This window comes from Oreochromis aureus, linkage group 14, assembly GCF_013358895.1.
Source record: "Oreochromis aureus strain Israel breed Guangdong linkage group 14, ZZ_aureus, whole genome shotgun sequence".
Lineage (NCBI taxonomy): Eukaryota > Metazoa > Chordata > Actinopteri > Cichliformes > Cichlidae > Oreochromis > Oreochromis aureus.
The window spans coordinates 31,847,542-31,863,469 of NC_052955.1; the positions used below are offsets into that span (position 1 = coordinate 31,847,542).

The window sequence follows — 15,928 nt, forward strand, 5'->3', positions numbered from 1 at the left end:
GCCAAAAGAAGGAGAAGAACACGAAGAAGCAGATTCTGTACTATGTATGTATCCATGTGTACAATATTTTGCAGTGCACCTGAAAGCACCAATAGTTGTACAGCTTCAACCTGACCTTACTTTATTTTCCAAGGGTTTGGGGTGTAGGTGTGTGTTGGAGGGAACAAACTTTTAAAGGGGCTCCAAGCTGAAACTTTCAGAGTCCTAGGTCTACATTTTATTTGTAATTCTTACACCGGGATGACTACCACATCCATCCTCCTCTCGCTTATTCCTCTTGTGTATTGTAGGAGTAAACTAGGACTGAAATAGCTATGTTATCCAGTTATGTGATATTACCTTTGAAGAGAAATATGTTTATGTAATATAGAATTTTCCACCATATTTGTGGTGAAGTTTAAAATCCATTCTAAATCCCCCAGTTCCCTTTTTCATCATGTCCCTTTTTAGGTCGAAGGTCACAAGGCAGCAGTTGGATCTGTTGTTAGCTCTCACACTGCATGTGAAACCATTCTCTGTTTTGGAAATAACATGGAAATAACACAACTGCTCTCCCCCTGCTAATGAACAGAGCTCCATAGAGGTGACGCTTGTTAACATTAACGTGACAAAACAAAGACAATCCCAAAAAAAGAAATCAGGTGGCAAGAAAGAAACTCCCAACCTTTTAGCACTTCATTGTGACATGTGATTCAAAGAGCTGCTCATTGTCAAACATGTGCTAAAACTGCTTTAATAGGAGGCAGTTTATTTTTACAGCAGGGCAAGGCATGTGCTTTGCAGGCGTTATTGTAGGGGGAGTTAAGTGTGAGGACCCTGTGGTTGTGTCAAATGGCACTTTTTGTCCTCTGACCCTTTCACTCACTCCATCAAAGAGGCGTTGCCAAATGAAGCTTTTTAACAGAGCCAGAGCCAGGATGTGATATCAGATGCTTGACACCTATCCCATTCAGCCCTTTGTTGACTGCTGCCTACAGTAAAGTAGCTCCCACGGGATTTATTTATTTTTTACACTGTTACCAAGTAACATTTGCACAGAGGACTAAAGGATTGTAAGCATCAGAAATATCCTAGTGTAATGACTTAGAGTCTTAACCACAAGAGGGCAGAGGAGGCAGAGTACACAGCAATGTCCAAACCCCTTTCTGATAAACAGCAGCTGTATTAATACACTAAAAGGACTAAATTATTCTAAATCTTTGTCTCAACACGGTGCCAATTATCTCTCAAGTTTCCAAATACTTCCTATTCTTCAACATAGATCCTCCTTCGCTCTCTCGAGTTTTTGGCTTCAGTCATTCTGCTCTTTAGCCACGCATCGCATTAGTAAGAAAAACACGGTCACCTCTCTAATGACATGTGTTCAGCAATAAATATTATGCAACAAACTCCCAGAGTATTGAGAATCCCTGGCATGCCCGGGTTCAGGGGAAATGACTTTTCTTCCCCAGCGTTTGTTTGCTTTGTCTTTGGTGTGGGTGGTTTGGTTCTAGCGTCAGGGTGAATAACCTCCATGTCTTGGGCAATGGCAGCTAGAGGACCACAAACTGGCCTTGAAACTTCGATGATCAACTCAACACCTACGCACACTGTGCACTTCTTATGCGAGGCTGCGATGCCATGTAGGTATTGAAAAAATAAAATATAAAAAGCAATGACGGTCGAGTGTATGTTCACCAGGTAAGCGGAGCCAGTAAAAGTCGAGACGTCCAGATCATCACCAAGCTCTTTGCTTTCACTTTTCCACAAGTTTAAAGTGCCACATGTTCCTTTTCTGCTGGAAGGTCCTAATTGTGTACTAATTATCTATGAGCAGTCCTCAGAGCAGCAAAATGACTGCAGCGCCTCATAAACAGAGGAGATAATGTTCCCTATCAGAAAGGCTGGCATAGGAGATGCCCTGGTGTGTCCTCGTTATTCTCTGATTACGTGAGAATTTGTCAAGCATGTGTGTGTGTAGAGATTTGCAGTTAAATAACAGTTCTCAACTGTATATCACCATGGCTGCACTTCTCAGGTTATTCGAGTTCACGGCAGATTTTCTTGCTTTTTTGCTGTCAAGCTGTACAGCCCGCAGGGCGATGCAACCTACAGTGACACTCTCCGTGCAGGGCTCTGGGCCAAATATCTGTATTAAAACCGAAGGGGCCTCAGCAGATGTGACATTGCAAAACCACCTACGTACAATTAAGTAGACGTGCGTATGGCCGACCTGAAGTGGCGTGTATGAGTTGGAGAAAGCCAGTGAGTGCGCCGCACTGTTGCTTACAGCTGAGATAACCTCCCCTGCTGATCAGAGAGCAGTGCTCCATCATGGAGGCAGCTGGAACAGTGACGTGACCTTTGAACCTCAGCCAGTGCCTGATCAGACGGTGGGTTTGAATGATGAAATATTTATCAACGTTCTCTGAAGAAATGAGGCATACATTAAAACTGACTTGAAAACTAACTTCTTCTTCTTTTTTTTGCCCCAAATATCTACATCTCATAGGCAAATCAGCATAATTCAGCTACTATATCCCCTCCAAACGCTCACTGAAATGATGATGACGACAAAGACAGGAGCTTTAAGAAAGGGCATCATATCAGAACTGTCTGTTTGCAAAAGAGTTCACTTATATATGCCTCGTTCGTGGAAATTGTAGCAAAGGATGGAAAATCAGCTTGTTTTGTAACTCATATGCAGTTACTGAATGTTCAAATTATGTTTATTAAGCACATATATTGTCTGACACTGCTTTTAATGAGCTATAATGAGCTCATTTGAGCTTGGTTTTAAAACTATTCTTACTCCATCAGAAGAATTCAGTGTTGCTACACAATCTGCAACCTCAGCAGCTGAGTTGCCAGCGACGAGTCCTGAGGTCCTATTGATATCAATTATGACAGCAGTAATGTAGATGGACTGCTCGGTGTGGATGCTGAATCAATGTCGTGCGACGCAAGCAGTCTCAAAGGTTATTCTTCCAGATAAGAGTCATTCCTCTGATGACATTCCTGCTCAGCAGCTCTGAGCAGCTGATATCCAGAACATTCTTATCTTATGGGTCAGGGCAAAAGCCCACATGGTCACTGCACAGTGACAAGACAGTCCACGTACTATATTTATCCAGTTTTTATGGTAGAATTATTTTAATTGCGAGAGACAGAATATCAACCAAAAATCTAGAAAGAACACTTTACATAAAAAAGTTATACATGTATATGCCTCTGAAATTAAACAAGTAATTGATCTCCACTTAAAGCTTGACTCAGGACTTGGCAGAAAACCCCTTTTTGGCGAACGCAGGAATAAGACGTTTCTTGTAATTGGTCTGTACATGTCTCAAGACAGATTTTGGTCCATTCCTCTTTACAGAAACTCTCTAAATCCTTTAGGTTTCTTAGCTGCTGCTTAGTAATTCAAAACTTCAGCTCCCACCATGGATTTTCTATAGGACTGAGGTCTAGAGACTGGCTAGGCCACTTCATGACTTTAATGTGCTTCCTCTTTAGTCACTCCTTTGTTGTCTTGGTGGTATATTTTGGGTCATCCATTACCCATCTTCAGTGTTCTGGTTGATTAAAGTCATCCAAGACTTTAATGGTCAATGACCCCTCAGTGAGGTAAAGTCATCCTACACTCTTAGCAGAAAAACACATAATGTTTCCACTGCCGTTCTTAACTGTGGGAATGGTCTTCTCTGCATCATACTCAGCATTTCTCTTCCTCCAAACACAGGAATTGATGCCACAGAACTTGATTTTAGTTTCATCTGACCACAGCACTTTCTCCAAGGCCTTCTCTGAATCATTTAGATGTTCACTGACAAACTTAAGACAGATATCTACATGTGTTTTCTTGACCAGGGGGACCATGCGGGTGCTGTAAGATTTTAGTCCATCACAGCGTAGTGTATTAAAAAGTGTATTCTTGGTGACTGTGGTTCCAACTGCCAGATCACTAACAAACATTACAATAAAACTTACTAAAAAAAAAAAAAAGTTTGTTCACTTCGTTGTAAATGAGCAAACTTAAAATTTAGCAGGCGTTAAAATCATTATTTTCCTCACTGTGTGGTTGCATGGCTTTTTAAGGGCATGGAGACAAGACAGGAAAGACAGGAGTAGGGGAAGAAAAAGAGTAAAAGGGCAGGTTTGAACCCAAACCTTTTCATTAGTCTGACAGCATATAGGTCACCAAATCAACCCAGTGACCTAAAGTGGCACCCAGTTCTGCCTTTTAATGTGGCTGGTGTGTCAAGTGGGAGCCTGCACCAAACGATTATTTTCACTGAGGATTTTTTTTTTCAGAAAGTCATTGAAAGTCCATCTCACAGCTTCAGAGCTCGAGGCAGCATCTCCAGATTGGATATAGTCCAAATATATGGAATATATGCAATGACAATAAAGGGCTATTCTATTCTATTCTATTCTATTCTATTCTATTCTATTCTATAGCCTGAGTAAAGCAGTCATTTGTGACATTGCAGTGGCATAAAATACTTGGCTTTATAAATGGAAAACAACTTGCCGAATTAATCCGGCACTGGTGCAGTGTTTTTATAATTAATGCATTCCAGGCTTCCATCAAGATGTTTCCCAGTGATTTGTGTTTCACCTTGACTGCTGGAATTTGCTAATTGGTGTCAGACAAATGGCAAGTGGTGATTAAAAAAGGAGAAGCTGTGAATGTGGTAGAAGTGGGCGACTCCTCTGTATTCACAGAGTCACCAGGCTCAGCTTGACTGCTTGCATACTTCAGAACATGGGGGTAGGAAAAAGACACCAAGGTGTCAAAGAATGAACAGCAAAGACAAATCAAAGTGGAGAGAAAAAAAAAGGTTAGACTTTTAAATGAATAGAACTGCTGCAAATTGTAAAAATACACCAAAACTAATCTGGAATTTTGTTCAGGCAGAAACTCAAACACAATGTCACAAACTACACTGAGCTTCACATCAGGCCATGTACAAACACTTTTTTCTACTACGGTATATATCAACTCAACATTTGATTACTTGAATGCTCTATATTTCTACCTCTGTGTGTGTGCAGAGCTGTGGAGAAAAAGTCAATGTTTCCTGTTTTTAAAATCATTTTAAATCCTTATATTCTGACATGAAAGTCTAGAGTCAAAGCCCTCTACTATCTTCATTTTGCAGACTTTATAATACTCTTCCACTAGGTAAATTCTTTGGGTAGTATCCTGCTACATGTTGCTTGCTCTTATGTTGCAATCACACAGAGATTGCATTCAAAGAAACGTTCATTGATTATATAGGCTACTGGAACTTTTATTGTGCAACACTGCACCTAATAACCCAGCAATACACAAGCTTTAAGTCTGCAGATGTGGCCTAGAGTATAATTCAGTTAAATTCTATTCCTTTTTTATATATAGGGCCAAATCACAGCAATAGTGACCTATTGGTGTGTCATATTGTAAGTTAAATACCCTACAATAACACAGAGAAAACCAACCGAATGACCCCTCATGAGCAAACATTTGGCGACAGTGGGAGGGAAAAACTCCCTTTTAACAGGAAGAAACCTCAAGCAGGACGAGGCTCAGGAAGGTGCAGCCATCTGCTGGTTGGGGATGAGGGGAGGAATATAGGACAAAACACACACTGTGGGACAGAGCCAGAGATTAAAATTAAAATTAATTACTATGAATAAATGCAGTAGTGATGTATAAACACATAGAGAGTAAAGAAAAGGGGAGTGAAGAAGAAACACTGAGTACATCCATGAAAGCCCCGAGCAGCCTAGGCTTATCATAGTGTAACTAAGGGAGGATTCAGGGTCACCTGATCCAGCCCTAACTATATGCTTTATCAAAGATGAAAGTTTTAAGCCTAATCTTAAAAGTAGAGATGGTGTCTGTTTCCTGAATCCAAACTGGGAGCTGGTTCCACAGAAGAGGGGCCTGAAAGCTGAGGGCTCTGCCTCCCATTCTACTTTTAAATATGCTAGGACCTACAAGTAAACCTGCAGTCTGACAGCAAAGAGCTCTATTAGGATGATATGGTACTATGAGGTTTTTAAGATGTAAAGGCCATAAAAAGGCCATTATTGATGTTCACTAGTGCTCGAATGAAATTCTTCAAATAAACCATTCTACGTGTCTCTCTATGACTTTCCTCGGGTATAGAAACCATCTGGCATCTCAATATTCAGATTTCAGCACATGAGCAATGAGGGGCTACTAAAATACAGCTGAAATATAAAAATTATGCTCCCATCTCTTCTGACAGAAACTTCTTTTCAAATAAAAACGAAAGATATGAAAGTACTCTCAGTAGACACATGAATGCACAGACTTAGAGACAAATCTTTGCACTATGTTCATTCCTATTCCCCATCACATGAAGCTACGGTGACAAAGTCCACCGGTGATAGGACAACAAACAACAGCATAGCAAACATCACTCTTTGACCTCATTAATCATCATCGCAAACACACCAGTGAGAGAATTTGTTATCTAAAATGAGTCTACATTTTTTTAGGTTGCACGTTATGTGGTATTGCTTGCGCGTGAACGCGTGTGCATAGTTGCCGCCTGTGATTTAATGACTTTAGATTTAATATGACTGCATTTCTGAGCTGATTGCATCAAGTCACTTCTGTTTACTCATGTCTGTTTACCTTGGCAGCTTTTTCAGAAAGGAGTTGGACTGTGAATGATGTGGCTTTCCCCATTACAGAACCTGGTGTGAACTGAATGTGAAAAATATAGAAAAATACAAGAGACTGCTGGGAAATGTGTTTACCCAGGTAACATTTTCAACCCTTGTCCTCATTTTCACACCCCCCCCCCCACCTTCCCACCAGCCCAGTCGAGCTCTCCTCTCATGTCACCCTTTACACCCATAATAATATTCGCACTTCCTTTCTAATTTCACAATCTTCCTGGCTCACTCTTCACACTGAACTGGCATTTTTTACTTTGTTCTTGTCAGCCTTTCATGTTTTTCTGCAACAACTTGGTCACAAGACAAATGAGAAAAAGTCCTCGTGAAGCAGAAAAAAGTGCTGACAGATGTCCCAGAAGAAGATTTTTTTTTTTAAAAAAAGAGAGAGAAAGAAAAATGTGATAAATGGGGAGGACTGATTCACCGATACACGTATGGTGCTGATAATGTATATTTGCAGGTTAATGGTGTGCGTCGGTGTGTGTGCGCAGACTGATCTCCTCCCACTAGCTGACCATTGAACTGTCGCCCCAGTCCTCCTGCTGATGGAGATAACAGGGGGCTGAGGTCCACCTCCACGGAGACACACAGACCTCACACCTCCACCCTCCCCCTTCTCCACATGGACTCGTCCCCCACCCAGGGACTATAAAAAGTCTGCCCCTGCTGAAGTTGTTCAGTCTCGTCCAGAACTCCACCAGGTAAGAGAAGCAACTTTCACGTGGCTTTAGCCGGTACTTGCAGAACAGAATTGGAAGCCGGAAAGGATTAAGTGTCGGGGAACTTTTTGTTAGATCTAACTTAAAAAACAAAGGGAAAAAAGAAATTCCTGGAAGTAAAATTCTTCATTCTGATTTAAAGTTTTTGTATTTTTTATTTTATTAGATATAACTTTGGGATTGTGCCCTTTAGCCTGAGGTAATTTTACAGCAGTGCTTCTCCACCGAGAGTGTCTCCTGCTAATTCTATGACTGTGTTTTAAGGCAAAACCTGAAACAGGATTATGTAGCAGCTTAAGTCTGATCTCCTTAATCATCCTCTGTAATCTACTCAGATTACAAGTTCCTTTAATAGCTTGCTATACATTTAGTGCAAACTCATTCAGGCTAATTCAGCAATGTGTTGGGCTGTTAAGACATTCTTACCTCTAAGACTACTGGGTCTGCTTTAGGCACAGGATTCAAGCTCTGTTGGATTAATGAATTCCCACTATTCAATTGGATGTTCAATTCCTAATCATTAACTGCTTTTCTGCTCTAGACCGTCACCATGAAATTTGTGGCTCTAGCTCTCACCCTTCTGCTGGCTGTCGGTAAGTACTGACTGCACCCTTTCCAACCTGAGGGAAATAATTTAAACTGCAGGTGCAACTTCAAGAGATCCACTTTACCCTTTAACAGTTCTTCCCTCTTCGCTTGTCAAAGGCTCTCAGGCCGCTTCCCTGCAGGCTGATGCGCCTTCCCAGCTGGCCCAAATCCGGTCCGCTGTGGATGTCTACCTGACTCAGGCGAAGGAGGGTGCCATCAAAGCCCTGGACCAGCTTGATGACACTCAATACCAAGAGTTCAAGTAAGGATTCTCATTCTTGTCCATCAGCTGCACTTTTTTGTAATTGGTGCTTGCATTGCCGGGGGTTCATTTAACTTCCTGCCTTAGCCAGTTTTTACACTTTGCAGTCGACATTCGCTCTTTGGTGTGTACACTTAGCTTAACTAAAATGGCTTTGCTTTCCTATCTCTGTTCTCTCTCAGGGTCATCCTGGCTCAGCGCCTGGAGGATCTGCACACTCAGGTCAAGGCTTTGCAGGGTTCCGTTGCTCCTGTGACCGACAGCGTCTTTACCACAGTCTCTGAAGCCACTGCTGAGTTACGTAGCAACATTGCGACTGATATTGAGGCCCTGAGAACCGAGCTGGAACCCAAACGTGCTCACCTGAGGGAAGTCATCGACAGACACATCGAGGATTACCGCAGCCGCCTCCAGCCCATCATCAGCGAGTACTATGCCAAGCACACAGCTGAAATGGACGAACTGAAGACAAAGCTGGAGCCCGTTATGACTGAGCTGCGTGAGAAGATTCGCACCAATGTGGAAGAGACCAAGGCTGCGCTGACACCCATTGTAGAGAGTATTCGTGCCAGGGTTGCTACGCATGTGGAACAAGCAAAGGCAATGTTGGCTCCCTATGTTGAAGAATACAAGGAGCAGCTGAGGCAGGCCTACGACCACGCACACAACGTCAGAGCTGAAGACCTTACTGCCCTGAGGGCGAAGATTAATCCTCTGGCCGAAGACATCAAGACAAAGCTTCAGCAAATCTTCGCAATCCTTTCCGAAACCTTCACCAAGAGCTAAATCCTCCCTACCCTGTTCCTATAACTAACCTCCCTTTCCTATCATGTCTAGATCCATTCCAAATTTCTCTCGATTCCTTCTTTCTTTACAAACAGACCACTTCCCTAAAACGTAGCCTTGCTGATGAATTAAACGGCGGGACTCTCTCTTCCCCAGCTTACTTCATGCGTACACGGTCAAGCACAAGCTCCCAAACACACAGACGCGTAGATACTCAGCACATAATTGCTCTATTCTTCACATTCTGTGCCCAACTTTTTGTGTAGCAATCATATGTGAATTATTGCACGTGCTCAAACTCCTGTGTAATGATGCTTGTCTGACGAAAAGTGTGCCTTGATGAAATACAGCTCAATAAACATCTGACTGTTTATACTACTCTGAAATGCTCTTCTCTGATTTTTCTCTCCTATATGATACGTAAAACTTTTCCTCATCCTAAAATTCCCCAACAGTAGCAGTGAACATCTACGCCTTTTTTTAGGGTTATCAAAGCACATGTTCAGATTCATTAGAGTGTTTAGGACCTCAGTGAACCCCTAAGGTTATGTCACACAGACACACACAGCATTTTGAGAGGTTATCATTGATCAGAAGGGTCTGCTAGAGAAGAATATTAATACAATCAGTTGTACTTAGGACTGGTGTACGATAGCACATGAGACATTTCTGTCTGTGAACACCAGAAGCTGTGATTAATGACTTGATCATGCAGTGACCGGCCTATTGACAACTCTGCTGTGTACCCTCTAGGCTGGATCCCTTCAACACTGTCCTATTGAGCTACACACACACACACACACACACACACACACACACACACACACACACACACACACAGAGTTCTTATATGAACAGTAGTTTTCTGGTCATCATGCAACCCAAGATGATTTGCACAAACAACACGGTGAAATGACCTTTCTCCAAAATCTAAAAAAACAACAACAACAACAACATTCATCAGTGGATCCTTGACAAGAGATGACGTTTGAATATGCCAGAGTCTTGCTTCTAACCAGCCTCAGAAATGTATACCTTGGTCAGTGTTAAGGAGTAACCGGTTCGCTAATTAGTAAGGTGTTGAAAATCTGCTCCCAGAAAATGCTCTGAATAATAAAAAGCAGCTCGATGATGTCCTCATCTGTCTGCACCCTGCAACACTGGGCCGATTAGGGTGTTATTAATGTGCTAAAGGTTGGTTAGGACGAGCTTCACTTATTGCTTCAGGCCATAAGAAACAATAGCTAATAGAGCGGAGATTTCTAGATGTGTGTTTGTGCGTGTGCACGCGCACATTTTTGCCTTAACTGTTCTCGGGGCGGCAAGTGAGTGCATCTGTGATTAGTGTGTGTCAATGGCACCGTGAATATTGTAATGGATGAGTCCACCATGGAAGTCCCCAGCGAGAGCCTCATGGTGTATAAAACCAGCTTGTTTCACACTGCAACAAGACACTCCACAGACCTGGATGTACATCTACTGCAGCACCTGAAAACTGGAATACAAATTCTTCTTTTCAGTGCCATGTTGCTTTGCAAAACTGTCAGTGAATGTGTTGACTAGAGCTGGATGAACAGACTGGAAAAAACAAAATAGCACCTCCATCTATATTATCAATAAAAGGTGTTGAAATTATGAATGGTAAGTGTTTCGTACTCCAAGTTATCGCATCAAAGCTCATGGGCAGAATCTGTTATAACAAATATGAACAGAATTGTACTCTCTCTTCTCCTCAGGTCTTCAGCTGTCTCAGAGCTGTGATCTGTCTCTACCCTGCTGCGCAGATGAAGGGTCACTGTCGAGCACAAAGTGCCCCCAGATCAGTGGGGTCAGAGTTCAGCTGGAGATGCAGGCACTTTGGCAGCAGTTTGACCAGCTGGGCACAGAGATGATTGTTACCAAAGCAGGAAGGTGATGAGAATCCTCATATTTATGCAAACTCCCTCTAAACATCATATCTTGTATGTTTCCTCTTTGTCTTCCTGCACTACCTCTCACTAGAATCTGTTTGTTAACTTGCAGGCGGATGTTTCCGACATTCCAGGTACGGATCTCTGGGATGGATCCCTCTGCCGAATATGTTCTTCTCATGGATTTTATCCCTGTCGACAGCAAAAGATACAGGTCAGAAACACAAGCTGCGTAACTGTGTTTAGTGTATTTGTGATGTTTAACAGTTAACCCTTGTGTTACTTGCATGAATACTATTCTGCAAGCATCGTCGCTCTGTAAGTCCTGCTTTGAACATTTTTGTGTGTGTGTGTGTGTGTGTGTGTGTGTGTGTGTGTGTGTGTGTGTGTGTGTGTGTGTGTGTGTGTGTGTGTGTGTGTGTGTCAGATATGCATTCCACAGCTCATCCTGGTTAGTGGCGGGAAGAGCAGATGTCGCAGCCCCAAGCAGGATGCATTTCCACCCAGACTCACCTGCCCGTGGAGCCCAGTGGATGAAGCAGACTGTGTCCTTCGACAGCCTAAAGCTCACCAACAACCTGCTTGATGACAACGGACATGTTAGTCAATGTCTTAAATGAGGAGCTATGACGCTAAACGGGTTTTTTCACACAGAGAATTAACTGAGGAGCTGTAGTAAGGATTGTTTTGAATTGTGAATCATGCAAAGCTTCTGTAAAAGATTCCAATGGAGCAGGGAGTGAGGGCTTTGACTTTCAAGGCCAGAAAAAGAGATCGTAGCAGTGTGCAACAATAAGTACTAAGCTATTTGTGTTTTCTCATGTCCCCCTCACTTCCAGATGATACTGAACTCCATGCATCGCTATCAACCCCGCTTCCATGTGGTGTATGTGGATCCAGCGCCCAACAGCCACTTGAATGCATACAAGAACTTCTGCTCTTTCTCGTTCCCTGAGACACGCTTCATGGCTGTAACTGCTTATCAAAACCACAGGGTACAGACCTGAGTAAAACATGATGCAAGCTAAAAAAAAATGAATGACATTACAATGTTTTTATCTGTTTGATTTTTGATTTTTTTTTTTTGTGCATTAAGCGATTCTTTGCTTTTCATGCCATTTATTTTACCCTCTCCTCTTAGATCACTCAGTTAAAAATTGCAAGCAACCCATTTGCTAAAGGCTTCAGGACTACAGACCCCCAGGCTTGGTGAGTGTCACACTTTCTATGCACTTCACCTAATTTAATAAACATATCTGTCCCTAGATAGCCCAGAAGAAATCACGACATGATCACACTGTTTCTTTATCACTTTTATCACCCGTTAAATAGTGATAAGTCTTGATGATAGCTAATCTTTGACCTTTGTATGCAAAGAACTGACGTTCATAGATGACAGGTTATACATATCCAGGATGAACACCTTTGCCTGCCATGTACTTAATTTGTGTGTGAGGTTAAGGTGAACACTTACCTCTCCCTCTTTCTCACTATGGTTTTGTGTGTGTGTTTGTGTGTAGGGCGGGTAATCCCAGTCCTCTAGCAGTGTGGTGTCCACCAGAGGGCAGAGCTGAATCTCAAATCGACAAATCTGGAGAGCAAATAAACTGTGAATCAAAGACTTCAACCAGTCAGTATCTTTTGGGGTTTTTTTTAAACAGTGTTATATGTGGTTAAAGTCTTTTTAGCTCATGGAATAAAGAAATTTTAACTAGTGGATACCTGTTTGAATTCAACCTACTTAATGAAACTGTACAGAGAAGGATTATTTAAGGAAAAGATTGTATAAATGCAGCCCGTTTGGTGCTTTATTTGCCCACCAGTCCCGCAGTGTTTTAAAACTGGATAGGAACAACCAGATTATTTAAATGAGCTTTTGGCAAATTATTTATATTTGTTAGACAGCAGGTTTGGTCTAAATGTTCTTCAGTACCTTTCTAAAGATTTTCTTCTCCATCTTCAGGGCAGGAGGGCCTGGACCCGCTGATGATGGAGCAGTGTGAACTGTTTCATCACAGTAAAGACTCCATAGGACGCACGGAGAGGAAAGGTGGGAGCAGTTTTTTAGCACCTGCCCCCTGCCTCCATCTCCCCTCCTTCTGGGACCGTGCAGGGTCATCATGAGACAGCCAGTCTGTCAAGGTTCAAAAGAAGCAAAGTGTTTTGAATGAAAAATGACCCTCCTGTTATATAATATCATGTGATAACTTCATACTGTGTTTACAGTAGTTTTGAGTAACTACTACTATACAAAATAATGTCTTATGGATACTTATAATTATTTAAATGTAACATAAAAGCCAATGTCTACATGAATTATGACAAACACTGTGAATAATACCATACAAGCACTTCAAGGACATAGTAGTTAAGTGTGTTAACGCCGCAGTTATACAGTTATAGAGTGTTATGTTATCTATGTAGTTATAGTTCGTCTCCATAGCAATATTTATAAAATCGTGTTCAACGTTTGTGCGGCTGTAATGCATCTGTTTGTTGTCTGACATAATAAAACAGCACCCTGAAGTTTTGTATGAATGTTTGAGGTGTTTCTGATATTGGAACTGATGCCTCGTGATTCGCAAAGGAGTAGTGGTGAAAACTACATTCCCCAGGATGCAATGTTTCTTAGGGACAGTTTCCAAACAACCTGCGAGACCTACAATACCGCGGCTTCAGAATAAAAGACGATATGAAAGCATTACAGGCTCTACAGAAGAAGAAAAAAGTCGAGCAAGACAGCAATTGAGGAAACAAGGGCGATTTAATTTAAATGGAACCAAGTGTAAGCTTTTCTATTGTAAAACTGAAAACTAAGGCATTATAAAGAGGGCACTACAAACCAGTCAGTTCCTTTTTAACAACCTTGTTTTAAATGAAACCCTCTTTAAGAAAGGCGTATACTCCAGGCCAGTGGCGGTCCTAGCCTGTTTGGCGCCCTGGGCGAACACTCCGTCTGGCGCCCCCCCCCAACACACACACACACACACACACACACACACACACACACACATATATGAAGAGAGAGAGAGAGAGTATGCATAGTATGGAAACGGCTACTAAACAGACATCATAATTCGTCATACAATGAGAACAGGACAAATCAACAATTGACAATGACTAATTAGTATTATATTATTGTATATATTGTTTGGAGTTTAGTCTGTTACTGTTACTATTTTTACCATTTCTTCTTGGAGCATCTGTAACCCACATAATTTCCTTAGGGATTAATAAAGTATTCTGATTCTGAATGTTTTAGGATACATGACCTGCCATTATCCAATGACACACCTGCTTACCTGCATCATTTGCTCGTTTCTCCTTGTAGGAGCCATAATTAAATGTATTGAATTTTAATGATCACTGGGTTTTTATTTGTTTCGTTGCTATGGTGATGTGTAACGGGAGTCACGTGGCTGCTAGTGGCGACATTAAGAGGGCGTTGTCAGTCTGTCATTCACTGGTTTGATTTTGACAGAGAGAAGGGCTGGGTAGAACGAGTTTCCCCTTGTTGCATTAGAGCCTGTGATGTTTTAAGACTGAATCGCGAGCCGATCACATTACTCTGTAAACTTTTCAAGCACTTTAATAAACAAGCAAGCAATTCCACCTCTCGCATTATTGCGTAAAGTTGACAGCGCGTCAGGCAAATAGGCTCAGTCCCCGGCCTCTTCTTTTCTCTTTTTTTTAAACTTTAAAAACGGGTTGTGTGTGAGACTTTAAATCAACAAAATATAAAATATATATTTTAAATTGTTATTGATCCCTTTACCCTGAGTCCTAAAGTGTATATTTATTTTTTTACTCTTAAATATTTATTGTTTGTTTACTTGCACTGCTGTAACTGGAGCCTCGTCGTCTCGTCTCTCTATGTACTGTACTGTGTGTAGCGGAGATGACAATAAAGTTTACTTTGACTTCAGCAGCGAGCAGGCGCACCGAGGGCTCTCGCGCTCACTTTTCGCGTATAGAATTTTGAAAAAACATCGGTGTAAATTATAAGTCTGTATCATGATGTCTGGTGTTTTCGTGGTGTTGGTTTGTTTTTATTTTCTTTTATTTTGCGAGTTGGTTATTAGATGCTGCTCCAGCCAGCCAGAGAATCCCCCGCAGCCCCGCCCTCTCCTCCCTGTGCCGCAAGCAGCAGGCGCACCTCGCAAACGGAGGGCGCCCTTACTCCCAGCAAATGGGTGATAGAAAACCGATCGGTGCCTGTGTCATCCCCAGTATGCGCTGGCTGATGTCGGGGCAGCATGAGTACTAGCAATTTTTTTTTTTTGCCGATGCCCGTGATGCCGCCCCCCACCACGATGCCGCCCCGGGCAACTGCCCGTGTCGCCCGTATCTAAAACCGCTACTGCTCCAGGCCTTCTGCAGTGGTTTGACACATGATGTGTGACCGTCAATGTGCAGTGCTGCAAATAATCAGTGCCGTCTAATTTTAGAACACATTGGGGATTTCTTGCTTTCTTGCTTATGCAGGCGTAATCGGTGTAAATTGTTTTATTTTGAAAAGTATTCGAGGAAATTGTGTGGTTTTGTAAGCTAACTTGACGGAGGTGATGCTCGCGCTCTTGCAGCTCTGATGGATGCAGAGGGGTAGATGGAGGAGGAGGAGGAGGTGAAAGACTTGAAGGCGGAGAACAGAGAGAACGCGTCGGGCAGGGGGAAGGATGCGGATTATGGTAGCCTGCCGGCCGCCCTGCCTGTCAGCGGTGAATGTCGTTTGACACGAAGATGCGCGGACGGAACTACGCAGGCCTGCAGTTTGTTGGCTCACGGAGGCACAGACTGTAATTTACGCGTCGCCTCATATTGTCGGTGACACCGAGGATTGCCTGGATCAGCTGTGAGGGCGATTTATTATTATTTCTTATTTTATGCTATTTGATTTATTACTTATGCTAGTTGTTGTAGTGTGACATTGTTGGGTTTCCCCTCCTCGATGTGTCATTTAACATGAAGAAAACAGGAGTGAACGC

General features: G+C 42.3%; 2 protein-coding genes across 2 annotated transcripts; both read left to right on the forward strand.

Annotated features, from left to right (window-relative positions):
* Positions 1-7,264: 7,264 nt before the first annotated feature.
* On the forward strand, positions 7,265-9,419 carry apoa1b (apolipoprotein A-Ib). The gene is made up of 4 exons (XM_031744084.2): positions 7,265-7,379; positions 7,939-7,990; positions 8,103-8,247; positions 8,430-9,419. Exons 2-4 carry the CDS (start codon positions 7,948-7,950, stop codon positions 9,031-9,033), a joined length of 792 nt encoding a protein of 263 aa, XP_031599944.1. The 5' UTR covers positions 7,265-7,379; positions 7,939-7,947; the 3' UTR covers positions 9,034-9,419.
* A 1,223-nt stretch (positions 9,420-10,642) lies between these two features.
* On the forward strand, positions 10,643-13,474 carry LOC116323684 (T-box transcription factor TBX1-A-like). The gene is made up of 8 exons (XM_031744079.2): positions 10,643-10,674; positions 10,770-10,944; positions 11,056-11,157; positions 11,371-11,542; positions 11,783-11,938; positions 12,085-12,152; positions 12,464-12,573; positions 12,907-13,474. The coding sequence occupies exons 1-8, from the start codon at positions 10,668-10,670 to the stop codon at positions 13,065-13,067; spliced, it is 951 nt and encodes a 316-aa protein (XP_031599939.2). The 5' UTR covers positions 10,643-10,667; the 3' UTR covers positions 13,068-13,474.
* The last annotated feature ends 2,454 nt before the right edge of the window (positions 13,475-15,928 follow it).